Raw genomic sequence first — 23886 nt, forward strand, 5'->3', positions numbered from 1 at the left:
GGCCCCAGCATTCCCACCTGCCCCCGGCACCGACTGGCATGGCTCACGGCTCCCACGCGTGGCCGCGCCGCGTCCCAGCTTCCCCGGGGCTGCGCTGCCTGTCACTGCTTTTCTGCGGCAGTGCCAGTGGCCGCGGTGCCTCTCAATGCTTTTCTGCGGCTGCAGGGGCTGTGCCGCTGCCGCCGCCACTTTCCCCCAGCCACCTGGGCCGCGCCGCCGCTGCTCCGATGTCACCACTGAGCGGGCTCTGCTCGGGGCTGTTGCAGGCTTGCACTTCTCGTTTCCCTCGCGCCCGGGCTGGGGTCAGCACCGCCCGGCTTCTCGTTCCCCCTGCCCCCGTGCCCGGAGTGGCACTGCCCGGCTTCTTGTTCTGCCCGGGCCGGGGTCGGCGACAGCTCCCTCCCTCCCCTCGCAGCTCCTGCCGGCTGTGGCCGCCCGCTCCCGCCCCGCCTCGCGACTCGGCGCTCCCGTGGCACCGCCCCCCCATTGCAGCTTGCACTTCTGGTTTGGCAAATTTCGCAACTTTTTCCATCATATAAGGTGCACCGGACTATAAGGCGCACTTCCGGGTTCGGGGAAAATTTTAGTCAAAAGGGTACGCCTTATAGTCGTGAAATTACTGTACTTTGATGTAGCCATTTGGGCCAATTGAGCTAGAACCACAACATACGGCCTGCCTATGCCTAAGGACTATGGAAAGTGCCTTAGAGACACAGTATAATTATAGAAACTCTGAAGAAAACTATGAACAAGCACTGCACATAACTGAATCCTTTTGTTACTTCACTGTGACTGATCCTGACATCATCAGCATGTCCAAAGTGTGTGACCCCATTATAGCTGCTGATTCTAACTTCTGCTGGGAAATTCAGCACAGCTGAAAGGCTGAAGTGATTCCTTGGAGTGGCTACTTGGAACAGAGGCCAGACAAGGTTAAGAGAATAAAAGCAGGTAATTATTTAGGGCCTTAACTAGGTACACCTTGACCAGTCAGAAGCCTCCAAGGGTCTACACCCAAGATGGACAATGGTAACGAGTTTTTCAGACAGATATATGTTTGATCCATTTACATATCAGGGGTTAATCTTCCAATTACAGCTTCAGATAATGAAGTTATATACCCCCAGTTTGCTTTCCCCCTGCCCAACACACTTTTGTGTATACTTTCAGGGTCTGAGACAGTGAGGTGTCCTTGAGCTTCAGGCCTAGAGGAATTGTTTTGTCTGACCAAAATGTGAAGAGAGTAGTTAACACTCTGTATGAAGTTTTAGATTTATACACTGAAGCAGTACAGGATTTGAAAAATACAAGAGTTAAAATTCTAAGGCATTAGAAGCATCCAGCCCTTGCAGGCTTACAATGAATGTAAATTTAATGTTTAGTGACATGTGAATCATCTGAAGGAGGAAAAATACCCACATTCAATACATCATATTCAATTTGTAGCCCATATTCAATACATCATTTTCATCTACTGACTCACAAGGGAAAAGAAGGTCATACACTGGAGAGCACGTGAGTATATTTGCAGCCTAGTAAACCTTTAAAGGCTTAATAGGGATGATGATACATGCAGCCTACACCTTAGGATCACCTATCTAAACACACTAGCAACAATGTAAAGACTGTATTTCCCAAAGATCATCTAGAGGTAGTCGTAAACAAAAAAAATAACAACAACCTGAAAAACAAAATAAAAACAAAACCAAAAAACCCAAACCCCTAAAACCATCCAACTAAGTTTACACTGTTTGAACTCATTTCCATCCAGTGGTCTTCGGATGGGAAATCTGGATGTAATTACTCAGGTTTCCACTTCCTCTAAAATGCAGTACTCCATGAATGATACAAATTTGTTCTGTAGTTGTGTTATAAAAAATATCACAGGTTCTGACTCAGCAGGTGTCTAAAAATGCCAGGCTAAGCCACAAGCCAACAGCACGACTTGATGAGGGCAAGGAAAGCAAAGGCTACTGTCAAAAAGCAACAAATTTACATCAGTGGAATCAACACACTGAATGAGTCTACTGAAGCCCATGTTTGTAAATTATACATTTCTGAACATCCCTCACAAGTGTTTTCCAAACTATGGCCAACAGGAAAAATTCTAACACCATGAAAATTATGTAGAAGTCCAACTGAATTTCATGGGAGATACATTTCAAACTTATAAAGCAACAAGCCCTCAAAAATCCGTCTCAGACAGAAAAGTAACCTTTTCTTATCTCATACTGTTCATATTTCCAGCAATACTCACCTTTTCTGTTTTGCAGTAAAGACCTACATACTGAAAATCAATGTACAGTACTAGAGAAAAGCAGAAAGATCTATCCAAATCCCAATATTCAACAGTCAAGCTAACACTCCAGACTGACAGAATGAAATACCAAAGCATTGACAAGATTTATTACTAAAGGAAAAAAATTAGCCTTCTCAAAGAGCTGAGAAGCAACATACAGTGAAATACTAAAGAAGAGTTTTAATTTTCAGCATGCAGAGAAAACTGTCAAAGCCCTTTATCTTTAGCATTTATAAAGTTTGGCCAGTAAGCTAGATAGACTTCCAGGCTTCATCTGAAATTGGTAAAGAGGGTGAGTCTCCAGTCCTAGATGTGACCAAACCTTCCTCTGATGATGTATATCTGGTTGTGTTCTTGAGAAAATTAGACCATTAGACTAAACACCAACATTTTAGATAGTTTAAACTCAGATAGATGAGTCTGACAATGAGAAACCAAACATGATAATGCTATCCACAAAAAAACCCATGGGGAAAATGGAAAAAGCTGAGGAATAACAGAATTTATGTTACATTAAACAATGATCAAACATCAAATCAAGGACAGTGAACAGTGGTGAATGCATTTTGAAATATAATCTCAAAATATGCAGTTGCAGCCTCTTCTGAGCAGCCTTTATCTGTGCTTAACAAATCCAAGACTGATTCTTTCCCCTCAGCACCTGCATTTTGCAATTGATGTGGTAAACAAAGGATGTTGGTGATGTACTCTGACCTTTCAAGGTCCTGGTACAGACTGTGGTCCTGGTGCAGAGCAAGGTCCTGGTGCAGATACACAAGCTGATTCAAAAATTCAACCAGAGAAATATAGAGGTTTTTTTGTAGCCCAATAGTCCCTGCTCCAAACTGGGCCCAGACAAATGAGACTATACTTAAAACTGACCCAATGAGAATTATCCCACTATTCATCATACAGAATTACTGTCCTAAAAATATACTTTCATTTCTAGCCATACAAAGTTAGGAACCAGAATAATTCCCATAAGAGGAATAACTGAATGCTTTAACACACAACCAGTGAGAAGTCAGAACAGAATGTGGAGACATTGAATTCAGCAGTAAAGTTGTAAAATGTAAGATGCAAAAATAAAGACACTACGTTTTCAAGGAATACATGTAGAAACTTAGGTTTAATCCTATTGGGCAGTAACTACTTGTAAGAAAATCCTGGTGATAGCTTTGGTCATATGAGTGTTCAATTTTTTACTATTTGAACAATGCAAATTTTAAGAGAAAATCCATCTCCAGGGCTATTGGTCTATGGACTTGCAGAACAATCTCACCCCCTCAATATGGAGGATATGCTCCAATGCCTGCTGAAGTAGTTTGGATTGGTTCCACTGACTTCAGCAAACCCTGCAGCAAATCTCATTTATGAAAAGCTGTTTTGGATACATCAACCCCTGGGTCTCTCTTTGTTTTTACTATTCCTCAGAAAAGTCCCCAGGAACTAAAACGAAACATAATGTAAAGCTCATTATGTAAACACCTAATGTAAAATGAAGCATAACATAAAACTCAGTGCAGCCAAAGGAAAGATCTTCAGCAACTATCACCCTTCCATACAGATACAATGCACCTTCTGGAGACTGGTACATCCCAAAGGAATCCTTTGGCAGGTGAGGATCCCTCTCACTCTGCCTTCAGGAGACATCAGATACTTCAGACCTCTATGCCTACTTTGTTGAATGCACATATGCTGGTGAATTATTTTTCCTGTATTGTAAATATATTACTGACATTTTCAAGCAACTACTATGAAACAATATTAACGGCAGTGCCTTTCTGGGAATTAAAGGAAAAAACCAAAACCCAACACAAAACTGTTTGGAAAATAATACTTTGTGAGAAAAATTTAATTTCAACTATTATAATGTAGGTCTATGATACTCTTGAACACAGAACTCTTCATACCTTATGTGTAAAGTAAGGAGTATTGTGCTGAGGCTTTTTAATGAGATAATCAGCACAGGATTAACAGCAATCTTTATTCTCTGCCGCATCCTTTTTATATACTTTCTCGAAGACAGCTTGGAAGTAAGTTAACAGGCCCTTTCACTTGACCGATGTAAGCCTAAAAAGACTTAGTAAGAATCAGGGAGGGGTTTTTTCATATAAATATGGGTTCTGCAACAAAAAAAACCCAACACCACCACCACCTGCCCCGTCCCCTCGCCCCACAAAAAAAAAAAAAAAAAAAAAAAAAAAAAAAAAAAGGGGAAACAAAATAAGGAAAAAGCAAAGCCAGCAGGTCCAAATCTGAAACAAAGGATCCTGATTCCACTTACTACAAAACCTAAGGACAGGTTTAATTATCCTCCCTTTACTCATATGAAAAAGTAAAGTTCACTGTCTCAGCAGTCTCTCACACTTTCTATTTTTCTAATACTCTCATGGAGACTTCTATCTTTACTCAGGCATCCCTGTGGTAAATTTCTTTAAACTATGGCAGGATAATGTTCCAGATTCTGGGGGACCTCTTTGTCAGAGGAATTCCTGGGGATATGATGCCTATTTGAGAAAACTGAGTTGACAAAATAGTAAATTACTAATGATATTATTCTTTGCTCATATGAGAAATCCTGTTTTATCTACAATTATTTTTCAGGAGCCCTGCAACAAAATATGTGTGTCACAGCATTTATTTCTTTCCTGTCTGAGCAAGCCAGTTGTACCTTGACCATAAAAATTGCTTCTCCTGTTCACAAAATATTTTCCCACAGCTTTATTCTGGAGCAATTAGATTTATATTTCATACAGGAGTTGTTGCCACTCAGCTGCAAAATGTCTTCACACCAATAAAACTTAGTTCTGCTCTCTGAGAGACTCAGAAGTTTAATAAAAACCAACTAACCAACTAACCCCAAATGTTTTCTGAATTAGTCCTCTTGGAGTGTCCTGAATTCAAGCCTGCTTGTGACCTCCTAAGGCAAGTGAGAATCACTAGGATAAGTGCAAGGAATTTGCAGCCACCAAACTTTTGCCTTTTCAGTGCTTCCAGAAGTATAATTTCAATTATTTTTATTAAAAAAGTACTTACCATCCTTTTGCCAAAATCTTGGCATGGGCTGTGAATAGAGCTTCCTTTTAGTGGGATCATCCCTTTGGGGCTGTTATCAGCCTTTCGCTTGTAGAATTCAATTCCATCTTCTAAGAGCACGACCCACATTGGCTTCCAGGTATTAAACATACTGCCCTGCATCAATGAATCATGTATTATGTTCAATGAATCACTCTTCACATGACACCCAAGGAAGATATGAGCTTCCAGGGAATGTCTGACATGCTAAAATAACTACAGCTTGTGTTTCAAGGGGAACATACCACAACCACATCCATCCTACTAGGCAGTTAAACGTTGTTATTTTTCTGACCACCACTTATTTTCCCTTATAGTTGCTCTGCCAATGGAAGCCGCTGTGGATTTAAATAAAAGTAAAGGCTTTATCCTAGGGGCTCTGCCACAAAAGACTCCAGAGCAGAGTCCACAGCATGCTGTTCCACAGTGTCCTGGGGTAATGTTATGGTGGCTTGTATCCCCAATCGTGTGTTCTGTTTAAGCGAAAGTTTGTTTTGTCTACTTATCAGTTGGCTCCCCTCCCCCATTGTCTGTGTTTCACCTTCCCAAAGAATGGATGTCCCCACACACTGTCTTGAGGATAGGGTGATGTGACCTCTTTAATCTCACTATTCTTCCCAATTAAGTGCAACTGAGTAGGGTGTGACTATTTCCTGTTACCTCTTTGCAAAGATTTCACAATATGTGTCCCTACATCTTCCCAGAGTTAGTTTTCTCTTCCACTCAGTCTAAAACTACCCACTTACCTTCTTAACCAAGTAGCCCTCCCTTATACGCATTGGTTCTCGCTCCATGACTTGGGCAATCCTGCTCTCAGGTCTATCAGTGCTGGCTGTTGCGTTCCTCTGGCAGCAAAGTCTGTGGGATGGCGTTTTTACAGTACAGCTGTGTCATTTCACAAGTTCCTCTGAATGCTAATCGCAAACCCATTTCCTCTTACAGAGTGAGAGATAGGGAAATGCAGAAGCACATGTGTATTTATAGTCTGTTACTGACAGCACAGGCAACAGTCTGACAAAACACTCTATCATATCAAATACAGCCAGGCTTGATGACAGAATCCTGGGAAATTAAATAAGTCACAAGAAATTGGGCCTGTTCTGCAAATACATGAACTCTGCCAAAACAATAAACATGAAACGGTGCTGCTGCCTGGTGTATGCCAGATGATTTTGGAGACAGGTTTCCAATACATCAGTGCTTTCACTTCACCCTGTCTTGCAAATCTGGCTCACAGTGGGCAAGCATGTGGAGTCTGGCAGGAAGGTAGAGGACCCTCACTTAGTTAATGAGGATGCGCCCTCTGCTGACATAAGAAATTTGTTTATCAGACTTGATCAGGTTTTGGATTTTGATGATGAGGCCTCCCAAAGACGTCAGCTGTCCAATAGGCCCAAATGGATTAGATCTGTGCATTACATAAAGCACTGACACAAAATGCTTTCTACAAGCATCTTTTACTCGCTGCAGAGCTTGTTTGGATTTCTTTGGGAGAAGACAAGGCAAACACATAGTTTTTTGTAAATAACAGTCACAATCCCTCTTCCCCATACAGAAGAAAGTGAGCGCATATGGGAGGTAATAAGAGGCTGCTTCATGGTATCTTGAAGCAGTCTCTTGTGCTCTTCCAAGCACAAAATTCCAGGCCACTTTTGCATCTAAGCTCATTCAGGTAAGTGTTGACTGAGCCCAGAGTGACTCCACTTGTTACCTCTGTCAAGAGTAAAGGTCTCTAAAAAGGGACTGTTTTTACAGCCAGAAATTCCTATTCTCCATATGACTCTCTCTCTCAGCCTTCACTCTGAAGGAAGTCTTACTCAAAAGTCAGATAAGGTCTGTGACAGAGGACCAGTGGATTAGAAGAGCCCTCAGAGACCTTTTCTAGAAATTCCTCACTGATTCCTATTTAGTGGTATTCCCACAGATGAGACTCCACTCTTCCTTCTTATCTGTATCAATGCTTCACTATCCTAACTGCTGGGTTTATCTCCTCACTGTCTAAATGGAGATTTTTCCTTTTCCAGGTCTGTCTCAACTAGTTGCTGCTCAAATGACACATCCAGTCTCTCTGCAGGCAGAGCACCTGCCTATACCACCTGTTTCAGCTTAAACACTTCATAGTGCATTCTGTCCAAAGCATACCTTTTTCTAATGATTTAATCTATCACTAAGTTCTTTGAGGTTTCTAAAACCTGAAGTCCCAGTACAGTGTTCCTTTGCTCCTGTAAATCATACTGTTGTAAGGATCATATTGTTATTAAAGGCACTAGTTGCTGATTAAGCCAATCATCCATCAGTTTGCAAATCAAAGACTCTGTGTATTCTCTGTGAAGCATACTTGAATTCAACAGATTTTAAAATTATTAGAGACAGAAACTCACACAGAGCTGATAAAATTTTATGGTCCCTTGGAATGAAAAGTAAAAATTTACCACTAAAAAGTGATCAAAAACCTTGCCTAACATTTACAGTAGAAAATTTGCCTAGTAGGTCCAGGACTTGGAATGAACTGAAGATGCTCTGCATTCCCAGAGCAGAGATGATCTAACTGGATTTCTGAGTTATATTTTTGTGAAGGTCCCCTTCATCCCCCATAAGTCTTAAAATTATGTTTGATGGACTGAGTAGCCTGTAGAATCCTCCTGTATAATGTCTTTTTTGGTCACTAATTCTTTTTGCTTTAAGAACAATTTAAGAATTGTTTCCTTCTCTTCCCTTTCTTTTCAGTGGTTCCATCTTCAGGAAAAGATACTTTTTTTTCCCCCTCCAATTAGATAAACCAAAAATACAGGTCACAGACAACAGTAACTCTTGAAGTATAATTTGGAAGCCAAATTACCACTTTTATTATCTGCCTTGAGGACGTAATGCTTATGAGCTTGGAGCTATGGTTAAAGACTGAGAGCAGGATCACACTTAGCTCTTCCTTCTGTCTCTACTCTGCTTCCCCTACCTCGGGTCTGAGGAAAGAAAGCCGCATCCCCAGCTGGAAGGCTGTAGGAGACTGTCGGAGGCTGTACGCAGCAGGCTGGACAGTCGGGACAGACGGAGAGATCTCTAAAGCCAGGTCTTGGAACTTGTGGTTTATTGCAAAAGGGCATGGATGAAAAAGGCCCTGCCCAGAGCTGCCAGCTGCAGCTTGGAGCAGGACAGTAGGAGAGTATCAGAAAGAGGCAAGAGGGTGGTAAAAGAAAGAGAGCTAAGAGAGTGAGGGAGTAAGAGTAAGAGCAGGACACTAAGGTTCCCGTTACAATACAATAAGTCTTCTGTGTTGAATATTCTAATTTCCACTAACCAATCTAATACAATATACAAATCCTATAGTATTTGCATACAGCCTATAATAATCATTACTTACCATACTGTGTTACACTTTAAACCCTAAAAACTACTTTTTGGACCCCTTCTGCTAAGCTAGCAGGGTCTTATCTGACCTTTGGACCTGCTAGCCAGGAGAAGGCATTGTTCAATAAAGGGGGGATTACTTTCATCTGGCCATTCTGTTGTCTTTTATTAATTAGTAACTAAGGTTTGGTATCTCAAAGATGGCTTTCATTTCAATCTCACTTATGGTTTCCATATTCTCTGAATCTTTGTCCAGGCGATCATATTTGTAAGGTCTTCCTGATTCATCCTTCCCAACAGAAGGCCTTATGGGGAGCAAAGACAAAAAAACCTGCTAGTATTGCCTCCCTGCAGGCATCCTTTCTACAGGTTTTCCTGTTCTCCTGCTAAAACAGTGCTTGTGCTGAATCAGGATGACAGGGCCTTGCATGATAAATTGATGATATGAGATGACCAGGGACAGGGACTCTTCAATAGAATATCTATGTATCCCTATACTAAAAAGTGGTTTAATGAAAACAAAAAAGGATGCTGACTTCACAATTTCACAAAAGCTCTTTTTTCTCACCTGCATGAAAAGCCTTTGGAGGTATGAAATGTAAATCTGAACACAGTGGCACCTAGCCAAAGGCTCTAGAATTTACCCTTACTACTTACGCTACGCAGGGTCAAAACACAACATAACTTCCATCTAATGTTACCTGAAAGCCACCACTTTTCTAACACTTCCCTATATTGTTTCTGTTTCATCTTCAAAGCTCACCTGGTCCTTTTGCCCTTACACTGTACAAGTCTGGTACAATCCTGAGGTTTGGTTTCATTTGTCACACACCACTGCAGGGAAATCAGCACCTCATCTCCCCATAGACAGAAACATGCTGATACAGATGAATCATTCATGTGAGGCAAAATGTCCTTGAACACACAGTGGCTGTGGCAGGTGCAAGGGAGTATGGACTGTGGATGTTTTAGCCATTCCTAAAGAGCAGCACCAGGCATAAGAGAAAGGAAAAGCTGTATTTCTTTTACCTCTCTACAAAGGGGAGGAAGAGCTTTTTCAGAAAGAGAAGATAACCTGCAATGTAGAAATCTGGTATAACTTACTATGTCCTCTCCATTTCTGTCTCAAGTAGGTAAAGAGGCATGATGTCAGATGAGTAATTTGTCATAATATCACAATCTGCAGCAGAGATGAATATCTTAGCTCAGTTTACTGCTCTTGTACAGAACTTACTGATGTATTTCTTCAGAAAATTCTGCTTTATTTCTGCTACTTCAGAATATGAGCTCATGCAAGCACTGAAAAAAGAACAAAAACAAAAAACCCAAAGTGATCAACCACATTTACCTGAGCAAGAGATCTACCTGAGGGACTAAGAAATGCTTATACCAAAAATTGGAACAATATAGCAGCTGCAACGAAGGCAAGATTCTCAGTTACACCAGCTTCATTGCTCCACAGGCCCTTGCAGAGATGGTTCTAACATGTTTGCTGCCCTGTAAATGCCATAGGCCCATCTCATGTGCAACAAAACACATGACCTCTCCATAAATATATGTCACTACAACAAATCAAGCTGCATTTGCAGGGGAAATTATAACAAATGTTATGGGAAAAATGATATACACAAGTGATTTTCAAACAAGATAAAGACTGTCCAGCTGATATTTCAGTAAAAAACATTTCTCATTTCTGCACAGAGGCAGAGGGCTCAAAAAAATCAAAGTAATAAATTGAGAGCTGGCAGGTACAAGTCTTAGCATAATTCCCTCCATACAGAATCAAACATATGGCTATTTTTAGTGCATGAGAGATTGTGGTTTTGCATGTCCTTCTTGAAAAGAAACCCCAAACCATAACATTTCCAAATTTAGCACTGTTTTAAGAAATTAATCATAGAGGGGCAAGCATAAAAAGGCTAATACATCTATCTTTAGAATCTGAATGCTGTGGTTTGGTTATTTTAAATGAAGCATCTTGTTCCGCCTCAAGGTACATTTTACCTATTTAATGACTGTTGAGCTTTGCAGCAGAATTAATGCATTAGTGAGAAGGTCTGCATAAATACTTGAAAGCTTATGCAGTTGACATATGATCATGCCTAGAGAGATCATATTGAGTAGATGCAATCAAGAGATCAAACACATTTCTCCAGAATGCTTTCAAGATAATTTAGACCAGCATAAAGCATAAGTCACAGTTCATCTGCATGTTATCTCTTAGCTTTCATTGAACACATCCACCCTCATCTCTCCCCTGCAGTAGTTCTCCATCAGTGATACATGCAGGTTATGTGGACACAGCAGGAAAGGTGTATGCACAAGAAAGAGGTCTTGGAGGATGCAGCTTACATGTAGCTCACACATCTTGTAGGATGTGTGAGACTTTCATAGTCTTAGAAAAAGAGATATAGAACTGCTAGCCACAACTCACTCACCACTCCCTTCGAAGGCACTGAGGCATTTTCCAGGGCATAGGTGAGTGCTCCAATCGTCCTACGCCAAGGGAAGGGAATTAGCTTAATGTACCTTGCTGACTCTACACAACAGACTGGGAAGCCTTAACTGCCAGAGCAATGAAAAGTAGACTTGAAGGACTGAAAAAAACCCAACCAAACCAAAACACAGACACACGCACAAAAAACCAAACAACTCCCCCAAAAAAAAACCAAACAAAAAACCAGAAAAACAGTTTTTCAGTTTACAAAGACATTAAATATTGTAGCCCCATCTCTGAAATGTAGGTGTAGAGAATGGAGGAATTGACACAACTTTTTCTTTGTGTTTCCAGAAGCAGATTGCTGCTGTGGCTTAGGAGAAATAGGACTTTGTCCTAAGTCTATGATGATTTATTTGGTTTTGAATATTGCAAATGTCAGCATGTTTACTCTGTGCTCCTGGAAGAAACCACACCAACTCCTTCTTCCTTGAAGTATTTTGCTCCCTACAGAATATCAAGTGAATAACATCAGGTAATATAGCAGCCTGAGATCTGGGACCCATAGAAAATCCATATGGGTACTAGAAAGGCCTGGGTTTCTCTAGCCATGGCCCATTCCACAGCATCAAGCACATCCATCCAGAAGGGCTGAAGTCACGCTAGGTATTCAACATGCAGGATGAGGTCAAGGGCATCCATGGCTGGGTAAGTCTGTGGCAGAGCTGGAGAACAGCCATCCTAAGCATGATTCAGGAAAGGAATGAAAACCAGGACTGAGCTAAAACTGGGCTCATGGGCAGCCCCAGGTGAGGCTGGTCAGGGCCATTAAGGTGGGTAGCAACAAGATTAATCTCCCAGAAGGATTTAGCAAGGGCAACCCCTTCCCTTGATTTATACTGATAAATGGCATCTAGAGGGATAAGATAAATAAATGTATTAATACAAGTGGAATTATTACATCAATCAAAAGAAGGTCATTGCCTAAATTAAGAATTTCTTCTTCATAAATGTTCTACTCTCACCATGTTACACTTGCATACACTTGTATGCACACACATTCCATAATATGATGCTTTTTTAATTTTCCCTCGTGTTTGCCCAATAGTGGTCAGGGATAAAGTCCCAATCTGAGCTGTGTCCATAGAAAGATAATAATTCAGGCAGAAATAATAAGGGAAAAAAACCCTGGTTATAGATCTGACCTCTCATGTACTTGGGAAGCTAATTGCAATCAATGTCTTCAGCTACACACAATTTGCTACAACATGATATGTCTGGCCCATGAAGCAAGTAAAACCGATCCCTGGCAGTGGCCATTAATCTTCACACACAACTTTAAGTGACAGTATCAGATTCCTGAGAGGCTACGGCTCTGTGATTTCATACTGAATTACATTTGAACTTAAAGAAGGGGGATTAACTGCAGGAAAAACTTCCAACAAGCCACAAAGTGCAGCAGTTTATGCCAAATGCAATGCAAAATAAGATTTTTCTTGCTGTGAGGAAAAGAGACAAGGAGAAATGCACTGGGAGTGGGTGTTGTTTATTTTTGTTTTGTTTGTTTAGCATTTTTGCTGAGATACACAGTTCTGAGAGGCAGGGATCATATCCTGCCCCTACATTTGTGGAAACCTGAATGGCTGTACACTTTATGAAGCCTGTGTTTAGCTGGAATCCTAGGCAAGGAATATCCGGTAGGACTTTTGTGGTTTTGATTTTTGGTTTTGGTTTTGTTTTGTTTTTTTGGGTGGTTTTTTTTGTTGTTGCTGTTGTTGGGTTTTTTTCCTGGAGGTTTTCAGCAGAATGTATTATTTTTCTTAAAGTTCATAATAAAATTACATCACTGACATTTGTGAAAGGAAATGCAGCTGGGCAATGCTGTATCCACCATTTCACTTAGTTTACATTACACCACCACATGTACATCCCAGCCTTAGGTCCAGTGTAAGGTGGACCTATGAAATTCTCCTAACAAAACCATTAACTCTGCCATAATGTCCAAGCAAAAAACATATTCATGGCCCAAAGCCTGTGTCAGACATAAGGATGCTACAGCTTTAATGGCAAACAAGAACAAAGAAAAAAGAATGGAAAAGAGGCACAAACCTTCCTGGGTTAAAAGTGATCTCTGTTAGATGGAAACAAGACAGGCTGAGAGTTGAATTTTGGCACATTGTTCAGTTTTAAAGATCTTTGTTCTTGAACAAACAGCACCAGTCATATGTAAAGAGTAGTATTAGACGTAAAAATGTGAGATTCTGATTTTATAGTGCAATTACAGCGTTTTGTTTTGTTTTGTTTTTTCTATTTAAATAAGAGGATTGCAATGACGTGATTAAAATAATCCCAAGAGAAACTTTGGCCTGCTGATGTTGACTGTTGACCTCAGGGAGCAAGACAGTGACCCTCAGTCCAGGCATGGTGTCTAAACAAAACCTTTTGCTGCACTGGGAGAGAGAAGAGCCAGAAAACCACGTCTTTGCTGTCCGCCCTCCCTCTCTCTCAGGCAGATCTGGCTGCTTCGTGCCGCCACACAGATGTTTCAGCCTACTCCAGGGGCTCGGTCAACCCTCGGAAGGCATTTCCCGGGTGGGGGATCAGGGGGTGATTTGGGGGCCCCCCCAGGTGATGGGATCAGGGGTGATTTGGGGGCCCCCCCAGGTGAGGGGATCGGGGGGTGATTTGGGGTAGCCCCCCGGCCGGGACGCTGCGGAGGAGCCCGCGGGCCGCGCCCTGCCTGCGCCGCTGTCCGCGCCCGTGGTGCTGAACGGTGGTGCCGGCCCCGGGCCTCTCTCGTTTCCTCCAGGACGAGTTGCGGGATTAAGGCTGCAGTAATCGGGGCCGGATTAACTCCCTGGAAACCGGCTGCAATCTGAGCATCTGCAAATGCCCCCCAATCCGGGATATGGGGCGGGGTGATGAAGTGGAGACAGGGGTGGGGAGAAGAGGGAGGAAAGACATCAACCGCCCAAATGCTATGCCGTGATTAGTGGGAGGGAAAATAAATAATCAAGTATCTCATCCGCTGCTTTTGGGAAGGGCTGGGCTGGCTGGGATCCGGCAGCCCCTCCTCTTCCTTCTCCCTCCTCCTCTTCCTCTCCGTCGTTCCCAGCCGCTTTTCCTCGGAGGGGCGAGAGCGCGCAGAGCCCGTGGTCCTCCTGGCCGCAAGCGATGGGCGACATCCCCGGCCTCGTGAAAATCAGCGTCTCCCTCAAAATCCAGCCCAACGACGGGGCCGTGTATTTCAAGGTGGATGGGCAGCGCTTCGGTCAGAACCGCACCATCAAGCTGCTGACCGGGGCCAAGTACAAGATCGAGGTGTCCCTCCGACCCGGCACCGTCCAGGCCACGTAAGTGCGGCCGTCTTCCTCAGGGCAGCTCCCCGCCCCTGCCTTGTTTCCCCGCTGCTTTTTTTTTTAGACGTTTAATGTTTTTTCCTGGCAGGCTGACAGCGCGGGGTTTCCGTGATTTCTCGCTCCCCGCCCTTTTACTTTGGTGGCCTCGTTTCTGAGTCCCTGGCCAGCTGTTCCCAGTGCTCCGCCTGGCTGGCTCGGAGGGGAGGCCACGTTTGGGAATCGCTGCCTTCCCTCTCCCTTCCCCACCTTCTCCCGGAGCTTTTTCAAGCCCAGCTCCCATTCTCCCTCCTTCCTCGCGGTTTTCGCTGGAGGAAGAAGCCCCTCCTACACAATCCCCAAGCTGCGGCGTGGCAAAGCAGAGACAGGAACCAGATGGGGAACCAGCTCTGGGTAGGGGGGCAGCCCCGCAGAAGAGATTCGACTAACCTCTCCCTATCCATTCGAAATCCCATCCCGCTTGCCTCTCCTTGCTACTCCCTTCCCTGAGTGACTGCAGAGCCCTAGCGTATTTCAGGAGCCCAAATGAGTCAGCAGCACATGCAGGTCTGCTAAAGTCCCTGAAGCTTTTCCTCAGCACAGAGGCTACCAGGCTGCAAACTCATGTGTGGGCTCCAAACTGCCAAGGAAGGGGGAATTCGGGGCTGAAAGGCTGGATCCTATCTTTTTGCAGAACCATGGGCATCGGCGGTGTCAATGTCCCACTGGAAGAAAAATCACGGGATGCACAAGTGGCCTCTTACATAGGGATCTATGACACAGAAGGGGTGCCCCATACCAAAAGTGGGGAGAGACAGCCCATCCAAGTCAACATGCAGGTACGTGGTTCTCCAAGCCTGGCATGAGAGGACAGGGGAGGGCAGTAGGAGGTTGACTTCCAGAGACAGCGTGGTGAAATATTCCAGGGCAAAGTCTGATCACAGCTGCTGCCTTCCTCTTTGCTTTGTGTCAGTAAGGTTGCTGGCCAGAACATAGCTGGAAAATACAAGTCCTGCTGCTGCCTTGTCTCCCAAGAAAATAGCAAGGGCCAGGAAGAAGTAGGAAGTTTTCTAGAGACCTGCAAAACCCAGAAAGAATTGCAGAAAGAATTGTGAGCTGAACCTCCCACCCCTTCTATAGGACATACTGTGTATATCAGGCAGCTCCCATCGAGGCTCTTGGCTAGAAATCCAATCCCTTGGCATACAGGGACCCCTCTTTTGCCTGGTAGCACAATTTTTTTGGCGCAGAGCATGCCCCAAACACAAGGGATAACTGGTCTCCCCTTCCATCTGTCACCTTCAGCATGCCTGAGGACCTGCCAGAGACTAAAAGCATGCATGAGAACACCACCCAAGGCTGTCTTCTCTCTTTCCCCCTGTGTTTCCATTTTCTGCTTCCACAAATCTAAGTTCATATTTAAGTGGCTCCTCACCCCAGTGTTAAAGAGAGGCTCCATGGCCCCCAAGTGAGATGACAAAAGCTCCAGCCCACAAGACAGCAGAGCTGACAGAAGACATGAAAAGCATCAGGCAGATTTCCACAGCACTCATTGGGTGGTATGCTCAGTTTTGGCAGTTTGTTTTTCCTTCTCCTGATTATAGTTGTGAGGGATTCCTGCTGTTTATTCCACGTCTTCTGTGCCAAAAAAAGGAATGAGGGCAGTAAACTAAACCATCTTCATCTGATGCTCTCTTAAGAGCCTGTTCCAGCTTATACAAACCCACCAGATTTCAGCATTTTATGACGTTTGCTTAGTGATTACAATATTTCATATTGCTCTTCAATATTTTTTTTCTGGACTCATAGTTTAGCATAGTAATCCTCTTCTGAATAAGAACTGTAACCTCTCCATTTGGTGTTTCTAATAATTACAGTGTGCCTAACTTAATTTTGGAGACCCACATCACAATACTATTTCATAATCCTAGGTTATTGAGCCTAATATGGAGTATTATATTAATAACTTTTTTATACAGCTACCTTCTTTGAACACCCAGGACAACAAAACACAGTATTATTTCACAACAAGCTGAACACACATTCTGGATGCCACCGTTGATCATTGTAGTTATATTTTACCTTATACCAAGAGGAGAAAGGATAGGGTTCCCAAAAAACCATCTGTTTTGACCAAGGCATTCCTATTTTGCTGGTCATCTTTACCCTTTAGTGCAGTACTGATGTGAACTCTGAAAATCTAGAAGTTTAACTTCTCTTTTGGAGAAAACTAAGTCAAATCACAAATGAAATGTAAGGAGGATCTGATTTTTAGTTACAAGCTCTGACATGGTTTGTTGTATCATGAGAATGAGTAGCCACAATATTTGCCCAAAGAGTTGCTTTTACAGATCAGATCCTGGGATATTACCCATGAAGCTGATAGGGTTTTCAAGCATTAAGCAGGTCCTCAATTCCTTTTAGGAACTGATCTTGATAGATAGGTTCATCTGTACAGACTTAGATACCACATGCTTTTAAGTATTAAACATAGACAACAGGGATTTACATGTTTAACTCATCATTTAGCTGCTTAGCTAAGCAAAGCTGTTACAGATTTAGGGAACAAGCCTCAGATACCCCAGTATGAGAACTTCTTTGAATACCTACTTCCTGAATCTTCAAAACTGAGCTTATTGCAAAAAGCTTTAAATTTTCCTGATTCCTTCAACTATGAGGAACTTCTGCCTCCACTTCCTTTTCTAGAACAGACAGAATCCTGATGCATCCTACGATAGTAAGGACAATATTTAAGGCATAAAAACTGAATTCAAATTAGAAATAGATTGTGAGATCAGTCCTGCAGTCAAAAACTGATACTGCCAGTCTAGTGTCTAAATGACTTACGGTCCATAAAGATCCGTAAGAACTTCTTTCCTATCTTCTTTGAAACTTTAAACAAATAATTATTTTTGTTGCTACTTTAATTGGCTAGTAGACATCTGATCCATGACAGCCAGAGTTTATACATGTTAAACAGCAATCCTGTTTCTGAATTCCAGAATCTGGTTATTTGTTTCTGTTACCTGATGGGTCAATCATGCATACTATCCAGAAACTGCTAAACTGTCTGGCAAATGGTGTAAACTAAGTTAGAAGCCTGTCTTTGGACCTCATTTTATTCTTGATTAGACTAGTCTAAGATTGAATAAAGAAGCTAGAACTCTATTTGCAGTAATAGTTATCAAATAATCTCAGCATGCAAATGCAGAGGGAGTGATTAAATAACTATTTGTTCCTACAGCACCAGATGGTAGAGAAGAGCAGATAGGGAAATACACTTAGCCTGAAGCCTGACCTGTGAAGAGTTGGGCTGTTCTTCCTCCTGGGAATGTCCTTATACAAGCCCAGTGGAGTTGCCAGGATTCAGGTGCAATAACCATGGGAATTCAGGGGAACTCTGAGGATGCAAAATGTTCGTTATGCCATGGAGCCTCTGAACGTGTTAAGTACTGGGCTGGAAGAGGCACGTGGTGGTAGAAAAGTTCTGCAATTAATTTTTTCCTTCTCCTGGAAACCCACAGCAGTCAAGCTACTCAGGGTAGCTCAGTAAACTGGGTCATTGAAAGAAAATTAAATTTGCTTACTTCATCTATCTTTTTGAAATTCAGATACTTCATACACCAATGAAATGAAATGCTGCTTTTGTGTCATATCACCTTCTACAAATGTTATTAGAAATGTCTTTTCTTTTTTAGTTTCTGCACTGAGGGTAGCTGATGTTCCTCTCTGACAAGTTTTGTGGACTTTGCACAGTAATATCCAATGTGCTTAACCTTTACTATCTTGCATTATGAGTGCATCAGAACTACTATCAAAGATGATTGATTAAAAGAAGTCCTTAATTAAGATTTTAGTTGCTGGGAGAGATAAAATAGCCTGTACATCTGATTCTTTCTTAGTCAAAGGAAGTGGCAGAAATATTTCGGTTACTCCTTTAAGGTAACACTTGTAACTGGAGCTGAATAAAACCATCCACTTACAGCACACAGAAACTTCTGCTATTGTCAAGGCTAAATTTAACTTTGGTGGGTGGAGGGAAGATTTTAAGTAATGTCTGTTAAACAGCAGCACCTTACAAACCACATCTCTAATTTTAAATAAACATCAACAAATGTGTCCTTCTGAAAAATCTAGGCACAGAAGACTCTACTTGTAAATCAGGAACAATTTCTCTGAAAAAGAGCTTTCATACTGACTTTTCAAGTGTGATTGTAGCAGGTAGATGATCAAAGATTAGCTACCAGGCACATGATAGGAATGGAAGACAGTCAAGTGAAGAAGCTGTCATTAAAGTGAGTGATGGAAATACTTAAAGGGAAAAAAATACTGAAGAATGGTGCCATTCAGTAGCTCTAAATTCACTATTTAGTATCTTCTAACAACGTAGCACAATCAACAACTCATACTGGCTTGGGACCAATGGCAATACATACAGCCTTCACACCCACACTTGAGATTCTCTGCAATGTCTGAAGGTATAGGAACTCAAATTTTCCATTAACATTTAAACTGAAATAATAATTTATGCTTGAAAGCCTCACTGAGGTGTTTCTGATGTTGTACAGGTATCTAGCAGTGGCTTAAAGAAAAAAAACCCTTAATTTTACAGAACTTACTAATAGCCATAGTCTCATTCACTTCAAAGATGCATGTACAGACAGTTTAAAGTCAACATCTCACTACTTCACTGTATTAGACACTTATCTGCTAAACACACTGATTATCTTTTTACTAGCTCCTATTACTCAGCTGTATTATCCCAGTCCAACTAGCAGTTACAGATGTGCACACAGAACTTCTCTTGCTTAAGTCTCATTTAAAATGTGGAATAGAATCCCAGGAAAGTAGTAAGTGGTGCAAGAGCAGCACATCTCAGTCAAGACATTGCAAACACAAGACTCCAAAATGCAGATACATTAAAGGTTTCAGACTGAGCAAAAGAAGAATCTTCCCAATCCAAACTTCAGCCTCTAGGTATCGTATAAAGTGATGGTCTGTATCACTGCAAATCACTTGTACATGATCTACAGTATATATAAGCTGTGTCATCTTAAGAAAGATTATGGCTTTGATTCTTGTTGTTAGTATTTATCATTTATTAGTATTAGTATTTAACATTTATCCATATGGCAACTTGAATATTTTGACTCCCTTGCTTATCCCAGATGTCAGTGCAAGAGGACAGTACATGCAGAATCTGATCCTTCATGTTTTATGTATGGCTACACATAAAAGACTTTCTGATTTCTAGAGCAGGTTTTACAGGTCTTTGATTTATTGATCTGAGGAACAATAAGCCTTATACCAAGTGTTTTGTGTTCTGCAGTTCACAAGTGTTATTTCCCAGGATGAGAGAGATAACAAAATAATCAGCTCACTAACACTGGTATTCCCTCTTCCTCACAGTTTAATGACATTGGCGTTTTTGAGACAGTCTGGCAAGTCAAATTCTACAACTACCACAAACGGGATCATTGCCAATGGGGAAACAGCTTTGGCAGTATTGAGTACGAATGCAAACCAAATGAAACACGCAGTCTCATGTGGATCAATAAAGAGACCTTCCACTGAAGAGATGGGAAACCAATACTGCTGGACAATCTCCCTAAAGAAAAATCTACCTTTTTAAACCAGCAAGAAGCCTTAACAAAGGCATACTGTAACACTGCTTTGTCCATAAGGTTCCAACAACTACATTGTATATACAGGTGGTGCCACTAAAAGGTTTGCCTATTACTGTATTTTAAGTTTACCATGGCATCGACAACATTCTTTATCTGTCACCCTGAGAATACTGAAAGGTTCACGGTAAAGAATATCTGATAGCTGGGTAGGAAGTCATATCATAATACTGCTGTAAGTATTTGGATTATTCTGACTAGATGTGACAACTTTTGTGAAGTGTTTTCTTCATTGCTTAGAATTTGGATTAACATCACATGGATGATTTCTGTATTTACATTTGTGTTTGCTCCAAAATTGGTGTGTTCCTTCATGTATTTTGCCATACTGTCCTCCCAGTGGACACCAAAAATTTTAAATATAGTTATTTGTAGGTTTAGCTAAATGGCAGCTAATGCACTGTTGGTATTGTGCTTTCATACCAAGGGATTTGGGAACTCATTCTCCCTTTTTTTAAGTGATGCAAGATATTCTGTGAAGTTTGCTAATTTAACAAATCTTTCAAAGATGATTATTTTTGTTAAGTTTCCCAGTGTTTGAAATAGCATTAGGAAATGGTATAAAACATGATGAAGGAAGAGCAATAAATCAGTTGTGCTATCCAAGAAATCTAACAGCATGGCTAACACCTATCTTAAAATCATATAGTATCCTCAGGAGATACAGCAGCCATACTTAATTTAGTTTTTAGAGTAAGATTTCCGATATTAAATTTCATTTTTATTTTAATGGCACATTGCTGAAATCAGTTAAATCTTACAAATCAACATTTCAAGCCTGACCACTGTATTAATTAACAAGATTTCTGACCAACAAACACTTATTAGTGTGAAGGGTGCAGATCCCAGTGCATGTTTATATATGACTGGACTCTTTCAAATAAAGATAAGCTTGTAAGCATTTGCATAGTTATAACTAAAGGTGCTTCATAAACACTAGATCAGTTTAACACAGACAACACAAAACAGACATATCTTTTATTTCAGTACAGACAGGGAAGCAAGGAAACCACTACACTTGTCCCATCCTCAGCTTAGGTTGAAGTAAGCTGTCAGTTCCTGCATATCTGTTATTCCCTTTGTGAATAATTTGTAAATTGTGTATGTAAATGGTAAAAATTACTTTTGATCCTTATAATAAAGGACCTAAACAATTTCTTCTCTACTATGGCCATCTAAACGAGCTGAAAACACTGTGTAAAAAAAGGCAGTGGTTTTAAAGAATCAGACAGCAGGGGGTATGTAGCCAGTGCTTTCTAAGAATGCAGTTCAAAGTACCGTAAGTTCTTCACCCAAAGCTACTGTTTCTAGGAAACACAGATCCAGTGTGCTAAAATGCAGATGTGAAGATGTGGTAACACTCAGTAGAACTTATTAATATGCAGTTAGTTCCAATAATATAGTGTGAAAAGAAAATATTTAGGAGAGAATTGAATTAGCAAAGAAATATTTTCTTCCACTGAATTATTAATCAAAAGGCTTTACTAGCTGCAGATTTCTACAGCCAAAAGAACTGACAGTGGCACTGATGTAATTCACCCCTGGAATGGTGATCTAGCCAGCTGTATCTCCACTTTAAGGCAACATTATATGGGCAAATTTTACTCAAATTAAAATCTAGAAATAATCTTCTCCATTAACTTCTTTCCTAGACTTATCCTAGAAAGAATTCTTCCAAATGAAAAAACTGACCAAATTGAAATCTGCACTTCAGACAGAAGTGCTACTGCCAGCATTTTAGCAGAAGTTTCCAAGATAACACACTTTAATGATTCTAGACTTCCAGCTGTGAATCAATTCTGTCTCTACAATGCTAGAAAAGTGATTTTATTCTGAAATAATTTGCATACTTTGGTTTGTTTGTACATATGAACACGCATGAAAACTGGCACACTGGCAAGAAATACATGTTGCACATAAATTCACGAACTGCTGTCCTAGTAAAGAACATGTAAGACCCACAGTGTCCTAGCTCTCCAGCTTTTAAGAAGTGCTGCAATGAATAAATCCAGCTGATCTTGGCACAGGAGGATTGTTATTCTCAGTCAGCTGGAAGTGTACCCTTCCTAATGCAAATTCTTATGCCCACATTAATGCCAAATAGGGCATCTCTTCACTTAAAACCTAGCAGGTCCTGTAGCAATTCAGCTCAGAAGATGCTCAAGAAAAAGGCTGCAGATGGAGCGAGTTGCTTTTAAAAGGAAGGAGAGAACAGCAAGAGCAACTGTGTTGTACAGGTCCCATATCCTAAGACTGAACATTGCTGCCCAGGATTGCAGCACCCCTTTCATAGACAGCAGCAGGGATAGAAAGGATGAGAATTGGTTAATCACTTCTCTGGGGAAGGTGTATATGGCATTTATCAGCTCTTATATCCTTCTCCCCCAGGTGAGGTTTAAGCATACAGAAATGTGATTTGCATTATTCTTATATAGAAGATTATTCACGTGATGATGGTTGAGTATCCATACCACCAACTCTGATACTCCACGCATGTAAAGCAAAATAGTCCCATAAACTTCCTCTTGCTCATCAAGTGCTTTGCTGACAAAGTAAACATCTTCTCCTAGTAAAGGAGACCCAAGACTTCAGCAGTTCCCTGGGAAGTAATGTTTTGAATTTCTTTCATCCAGGACAGCTCTGTTGAATATTCATAGAATTTGAGTCACTACAAAACTGTTGCTGTGACAGTTTGATACATTATTCAATCAGCAGCATTTAAATCTCCAGACAAGTTTGTTCTTTACACAGGTTTTTCTAATTAATATTTCCACTTTTATACAGAACCCCAAAATTCAGGACACAATACACTAGGATTAAATATATACGTCAGAAAATGCAGAGAATGTATCTATCCAGCTGAAACCACAAAGCACTCATAGCTGGAGGTTTTATAAATTAAAGACTTCAATATTTTTGTCATGAAGTGTCCAGCTGTCATTTTCATAAGAAAAATGAAATTAACATTCCAAATCTTTGTGTCACTTTTTCATCTCTATTTAGAGGTAGCAGATAGCTCTTTGATACTGCTTAGTAAAAGGATTCAAAAGCAAGTTATTAGTCTTGATTATTACAGCTGTGATCCTGCATAGGGCTTGTATTAGATCTTTAGATTTTGCACAGTGCTTTGTGTTTAGCGTAGCTACTACAGGCTTTGGTACTTCCTACCATCTGACTGTATATGAAATAGAGATAATACACCTCACTTTTCCATGCTCTACTTTCATATGGTAAAGAGGTTTTGCTGGCTTCAGCTGAAGCTCTGTCCATTAGTTTGCAAATGCAGTGACCCTCACTGATTCCAGACTTGCAAAGAATCAGAAGAGATAATTTATAAAATTCTTTGTATTCTTCTGTACAATAAAGGTGTAAGTTTTGTAATACAAGGCTTTTGCATGCCAGCAGATATTCTTCTTCACCTGGTAAAAAGCACTACCCTCACTTGCTGTGTAAAATTTTGATGTATGTGCTTGTGTTCCATTCTTCTAAAGCCTCATGCAAAGCTTTGATTAAATAAGGAATGTGGCACATTGTAAATGCTAACCTCTTTCTGAGATCTGAAACAAATGCTATGACTTTCAAAATTCAAAGCAGTGGGCATTACCTTAATAGCTGTATCAAAGCACAAAGCAGCAGTATAGAGTCCTACAACATTCATGTTTCCCCTTAACTCTGTAAAGCTCACAAGTGATTACTTGCAAAGTCCCC

The 23886-nt window shown here is 41.1% G+C and overlaps 2 protein-coding genes across 11 annotated transcripts in view; one reads left to right on the forward strand and one right to left on the reverse strand.

Moving 5' to 3' along the window:
- The window catches only part of PLEK (pleckstrin), a 99946-nt gene that overhangs the window by 43948 nt on the left and 32112 nt on the right, over nt 1-23886 (reverse strand). The window contains exons 2-4 of one of the 10 annotated variants that reach the window (XM_033056105.2): nt 9827-10021; nt 6124-6235; nt 5339-5494 (exon numbers count right to left, since the gene is read on the reverse strand). The exons of 8 other annotated variants lie outside the window; for them this stretch is intronic. In XM_033056105.2, the coding sequence (XP_032911996.2) occupies nt 5339-5494; nt 6124-6171 (204 nt within the window). In that variant the 5' untranslated portion in view covers nt 6172-6235; nt 9827-10021. Of the gene's footprint in view, nt 1-5338; nt 5495-6123; nt 6236-9826; nt 10022-23886 lie in introns of those variants that run through there. One more of the 10 variants, XM_042779131.1, reaches the window with a different exon arrangement.
- On the forward strand, nt 14139-21334 carry CNRIP1 (cannabinoid receptor interacting protein 1). Its single transcript, XM_033056120.2, has 3 exons — nt 14139-14512; nt 15189-15333; nt 19904-21334. The coding sequence occupies exons 1-3, from the start codon at nt 14334-14336 to the stop codon at nt 20066-20068; spliced, it is 489 nt and encodes a 162-aa protein (XP_032912011.1). The 5' UTR covers nt 14139-14333; the 3' UTR covers nt 20069-21334.

Source organism: Catharus ustulatus, chromosome 3 (genome assembly GCF_009819885.2).
Source record: "Catharus ustulatus isolate bCatUst1 chromosome 3, bCatUst1.pri.v2, whole genome shotgun sequence".
Classification (NCBI taxonomy): Eukaryota; Metazoa; Chordata; class Aves; order Passeriformes; family Turdidae; genus Catharus; species Catharus ustulatus.

Bases quoted from the DNA above. Each gene is read 5' to 3' on its own strand.
- CNRIP1 (XM_033056120.2), top strand. From the start codon at position 14,334: ATGGGCGACATCCCCGGCCTCGTGAAAATCAGCGTCTCCCTCAAAATC. The intron at 14,513-15,188 runs GTAAGTGCGGCC...ATCTTTTTGCAG, and splicing joins CCCGGCACCGTCCAGGCCAC to AACCATGGGCATCGGCGGTG. The intron at 15,334-19,903 runs GTACGTGGTTCT...TCTTCCTCACAG, and splicing joins CCATCCAAGTCAACATGCAG to TTTAATGACATTGGCGTTTT.